At 39.2% G+C, this 5,836-nt stretch overlaps 1 protein-coding gene across 1 annotated transcript; it reads left to right on the top strand.

Moving 5' to 3' along the window:
• Positions 1–2: 2 nt before the first annotated feature.
• On the top strand, positions 3–1,903 carry LOC125931325 (transcription factor-like 5 protein; the record flags this gene model as incomplete). Its single annotated transcript, XM_049643261.1, has 1 exon — positions 3–1,903. A coding segment is annotated over one exon (1,248 nt), but the record flags the coding sequence as incomplete, so codon positions are not given.
• Between the last annotated feature and the right edge of the window lie 3,933 nt (positions 1,904–5,836).

Genomic DNA, 5,836 nt, shown 5'->3' on the forward strand with positions numbered 1-5,836 from the left:
CGGCGGCGGCGGCGGCGGCCGGGGGCGCGGCGTCCGTGTACCCGGTGTTGTGCCCGCCCGCGCTGGCCGACGGCGGCTTCGCGGGCGCCGCGCCCTGCCTGGGCCACGTCGACTTCCAGGAGCTGCGCATGATGCTGCTCAGCGAGGCGGGCGCCCCCGCCGCCGCCGAGAAGACGCCGGGCACCGACGGCCCCGGCCCGGGCGCGCCGCGGCCCAAGGCGCCCGACGGCGGCGGCGGCGGCAAGGAGAACGCGGAGGGCGCGCCCGAGGCGCGGGCCAAGTCGGCCGTGCGCGTCCGCCTGGAGGACCGCTTCAACAGCATCCCCGCTGAGCCGCCTTCCGCCCCGCGCGGCGCCGAGCCCCCCGAGCCCGGCGTGGCGCTCAACAATTTGGTCACTCTTATCCGACATCCTTCCGAATTAATGAACGTCCCTCTTCATCAGCAACAAAACAAATGCACGACGTTAGTGAAAAATAAAACTGCCACCGCGGCCACGGCCCTGCAGTTCACGTACCCCGTGTTCACGGCCAACGCCTGCTCGGCCAACGCCGGCTCGAACCCGTCGCAGGTGCAGAGCTCTAGTAACCCATGTTCTATACTCGAAGCTGCCAAGCATCAGGATATTGGATTGCCTAGAGCATTTTCTTTCTGTTACCAGCAGGAAGTTGAATCCACTAAACAGACTCTGGGCGGTAGAAACAAAGCTTTGCCTGAGCAGGTTTGGATTAAAGTAGGAGAAGAAGCGCTATGTAAGCAAGCAATAAATAAGAGGAACCGGAGTAGAATTCGTCAGCTGGACACAAACGTAGAACGAAGAGCCCTTGGAGAGATTCAGAACGTGGGTGAAGCTTCCACCGCCGCACAGGGCGCTTGGCCACCCGCGGAGTCCTCGCAGGCAAACCTCGGGGAGCAGAGCCAGAGCGGGCCCCAGGGAGGAAGGTCGCAGCGCAGGGAGAGGCATAACCGCATGGAAAGAGATAGAAGGCGCAGAATCCGCATTTGTTGCGATGAGTTGAATCTTCTAGTCCCCTTCTGCAATGCCGAGACAGATAAGGCAACCACGCTCCAGTGGACCACAGCGTTCCTGAAGTACATTCAGGAGAGACACGGAGATTCTCTTAAGAAGGAATTTGACAGTGTGTTTTGCGGTAAAACTGGCAGAAGGCTCAAGTTGACCAGACCGGACTCCTTGGTGACGCGTCCCGCACAGGAGAGCCTACAGAGCAGCCCAGCCATGGACGTCAAGTGACCAGCACCGACCGCGAGTTCCCGGCAGTGGCGGCTGCCGCCCGGGGCCCCCAAGCGTCTATGCAACCCAGGAGCCCCGGCGGTTTGACTCTAGGGGGACGCAGGTCAAGTTGATGGGCCTCCAGTGGGGACGTTAAAGCACGTTGTGTAAAGATGTTTGTCTAGAACAAAATACTTACTAGTCATTCGTGTCCTCTTAGACCAGTTGGGGATGAAGACGTTGCCAATTGACAAGAAACTTCTCAATTACCTGCCTGATTCCATCATGTTTCTTAACATGATAACTTTGAAAATTACCATCCTTTGTAATTTCCTTAGTCTTAAAAGGTATATTGCTTTTTACTTATTTTATCTGCATTTTAAATGTGCCCGCTTAGCAACTGGAACAAGTTAAATTTTTCTTAATTAGAAGTAGTTTGGAAATTTCACTCTTTTGTTTCTCCCTCCCCTTGTACCGACTCCATTCACACAGGACCATGTTGTGAGATGTGGTCCATTTCCAGCCTTCCTGCTGGACATTTTCCAGACTCCCTTTGAAGCCATTTTTGTCCGTAAATGGAATATCGTCACAGTGGGTTACTTCACACCCTGATTTCCATATTGAGAGTCCCTACTTTCTGTGTAATAAACTCTAGTGTTTGGAAAAAAAAAATAAATAAACTTCATCATGTTTTCCATAGTAACTGCATCATTTTACATTCCCACCAACTGTGCAAATGTTCTAATTTATGCACATACTCACCAACATTTGTTATCTTTTTTTTTTTTGATAATAACCATCTTAACTGGTGTGAGAAGATAACTCACTGTAGTCTTGGTTTGCAATTTCTTAATAATTAGTGATGTTGCCCACCTTTTCATAATGTGTTGGCTATTTTTATGTCTTTTTTAAAAATATCTGTTCAAGTATCTTGTCAAGTTTTAATCAGGTTATTAGCATCTTTGGTATTCAGTTGTAGGAATTTCTTATATATTTTGGATGTTAACCCATTATCAAATATATGGTTTGCAAATACTGTCTCCCATTCCAAATGTTGCCTTTTCATTCTGATTGTTTACTATGCAGAAGTTTTTAGTTTGACATAACTTTACTTTATTTTACTTTTTTAAAAGTGTCACATCCAAGAAATAATTGCCAACTGTAATGAAGTTTTCACAATGCCTTTAAAAAATTTTTTTTACAGTTTAAGATATTACATTGAAGTTACTAGTCCACTTTGCATTAATTTTTGTGTAGGGTATAAAACAGGGTCTAATTTTATACCTTTTTATATGGATATCCAGTTTTCCCAACACAATTTGTTGAAGAGTTTATTCTTTCCTTGTTGTGTATTCTTAGAACATTTGTCAAAGATCATTTGACCATACATGTGTGGGTTAATTTCTGAGATTTCTATTCTAGTCCATTGATCTATATGTCTGTTTTTATGCCAGTACCATACTGTTTTAATTACTGTAGCTTCATAATATATTTTGAAATCAGGTGATGTGATGCCTCCAGGTTTGTTTTTTCTCAAAATTGCTTTGTCTATTCTGGGTTTTTTTTTGTGATTGCATTAAAATTTTAGAATTTTCATTTCTCTAAAAAATGTCATTGGGGTTTTGATGGGGGTAGGATTAAATCTATACAACACTTTGGGTAGTATGGACATTTTAACCAATATTAAATATTACAGAACATAAACACGTGACATCTTTCCATTTACTTATCTGATTTCTTTCATTGGTGTTTGCAGTGTATAAGTCTTTCATCTTTTTGGTTAAGTTTATTCCAAAGAACTTTATTCTTTTTGTTGCTATTGTAAATAGAATTTTCCCCCTTAATTTCCAGTCCATACAGTTTATTGTTACTGTATAGAAATGCAACTTATTTTTTTATTTATATCCTGCAAATTTACTGAACTCATTTATTAGTTTAGTTTTGTTTTGTTTTGTTTTGTTTTGTTTTGTTTTGTTTTTGTGGAGTCTCTAGGGTTTTCTCCAAATAAAACCGTCTCATCTGCAAACAGAAATAATTTTACATCTTTCTTTGTGATTTGGATACTTTTATTTATTTTTCTCACCTAATTGGTTTGGCTAAGACTTTCAGTACCATATTGAATATAAATGATAAGGGTGGGCATCTTTGTCTTTTCCTGATCTTAGGGGAAAGGCTTATAATTTATCATCATTTGGTTGTAATGTTAACTGTAGGCTTATCAAATATGGACTTCATTATGTTAAAGTACATTCCTTCTATACTTAGTTTGTTGACTATTTTTATTATTAAAGGGTGTTAAATTTTGTCAAATGCTTTTTCTGCATCTATTGAGATGATCGTGTGATTTTATCTTTAATTTTGTTAATGTGGTGTATCACATTGATTGATTTGTGTATGTTGAATGATCCTTGCATCCCAGGGATAAATCCCACTTGCTAATAGTGTGTGACTACTTAATGTGCTGTTGAATTTGGTCTTTTAGTATTTTGTTGAAGACTTTTATATATGTGTTCATCAGGGATGTTAACATGAAGATTTCTTTTCTGATATTGTCTTTTTCTGTCTGTGATACAAGGATAACATTAGCTTTGTAACATGAATTTGAAAGTGTTCCTTCCTCTTCAATTTTCTGTAAGAGTTTGAGAAAGATTGGCATTATTTTTTTAAGCATTTGGTAGAATTTATCAGTGAAAACATCCAATCTGAGGCTTTTTTTATGTTGGAAGTTTTTGATTGCTGATTCAGTCTACTTATTCATTATTTATCTATTCAGATCTTCTATTTTTTCTCATGACTCAATCTTGGTACATTATACTCTTTTAGGAATTTATCCAGTTCTTCTAGATTATTCAATTTGTGAACCTGTAATTATTCATAAGTCTCTTATGACCCTTTTTATTTCTTTGGCAACACTTGTAATATATCATATTTTACTTCCAATTTTGTTTATTTAAATATTCTCTTTTTTTCTTAAGTAGAGTAGCTAATTTTTTATAAATTTTGTGTATATTTTCAAAATAACAACTCTTAGTTGTTTTGATTTTTTTCTATTGTTTTTCTATTCTCCTCTTCATTTATTATTGTTCTAGTCTTCATTATTTCCTTTTGCTAATTTTGGGCTTCCTTTGTTCTTTTGTGTGTGTGTGTGTATATATATATATATATATAATTTGTGTGTGTGTGTGTGTGTGTGTGTGTATAGTTTACTTATTTATCTTTAGAGAGTGTGTGTGTGAGCAGGGAAGGGGCAGAGAGAGAGGGAGAGAGAGAATCCCAAGCAGGCTCTGCACTGACAACACAGAGATCATTGAGCTGAGATTAAGAGTCAGACTCAACCAACTGAGCCACCCAGGTGCCCTGTTCTTTTACTAGCTCCTTGAGGTGTAAAGTCAGGGTGGTTTTTGAGATATTTCTTCTTTTTTTAATGTAGGTATTTATCACTTTAAACTTTCCTCTTAGTACCCCTTTTTTTGAATCCCATACCTTTTTTGATGTTGTGTTCTCACATTATTTTGTATGAAGATATTTTGTAACTTTTCTCTTTACTTTTTTTCTATGGCCATTTGTTGTTCAGGAAATGTGTTTATTTTCCACAGGCTTGTGAATTTTTAAATTTTCCTTCTGATTTCTAGTTTTATTTCATTGTTTTCAGATGGATTTTTGGTATGGTTTCAGTCTTCTTAAATTTGTTGAACTTGTTTTGTGGCCTAAGATGTGATTTTTCATGGAGGATGTTATGTGCATGCTTGAGAAGAATGTATATTTTGATGCTGTTAGGTGGAATATTCTTTGTATATGTATAGGCCCATTTGGTCTATACTGTTACTCAAATCTGCTATTTCATTATTGTTTTCTGGTATGTATGTTCTAGCCATTATTGAAAGTAAGATATTGGGGTCTCCTACTAGTATGTATTGCTCTGTGGCAGTCTTAAAAATGGAAGCTCATTTTACCAGTGTGATGCCCTGGTCCCTGGTTCTGGAAGTAGCATAATAGACCTAATTTCCAGAAAACTGTGTTTGCCCTAAGTTATCTGGAATCTCCCAGAATGATTGATGCAAGACAATTGTGTTTATTTTGCCTAACTCACAACTCACTCAGGGCAGAAAAGTGATTTTCGTTCCTCAAAAGCTTTGTAAATTAAACAAACCACAGCTGCCTGGTGAAAAAGATTATGGTTAAGGCATACAATAAATTGACAAAGCCTAGAAGGAAAAGCTGGGATGAGAGTTTGTTTATTTGGGAGATTAAGGTATTCAAAATTGCCTATATATATTGGGAAATTTAGAAAGTGATGCAAATGACCAAGGAAAGATTCATATTTGGAAAAGACCTATGAAGAACCTAAGCTTTCACTTCTGACTAATCTCTAGGCTCAATGCAAGCATAAAGTGAAGGCTAAGGCAGAGTTGTCAGTGTCTCTTCACAAATAAGCAGGCCTCATTCAGTTCCTATTTTCAAGCACTGAGCTAAATTTTGTAATTTTAGTCCCTAGTATTAAAGGAGTACTCTAACACAGAGCCAATTTCTCAAAACTAGAAAAGGTTTCTTCCTCCTCTTCTTTCTTCTTTCTTTTTTTCTTTGATTTTATACTTTTTTTCCTCCTA

Source organism: Panthera uncia, chromosome X (genome assembly GCF_023721935.1).
Source record: "Panthera uncia isolate 11264 chromosome X, Puncia_PCG_1.0, whole genome shotgun sequence".
Classification (NCBI taxonomy): Eukaryota; Metazoa; Chordata; class Mammalia; order Carnivora; family Felidae; genus Panthera; species Panthera uncia.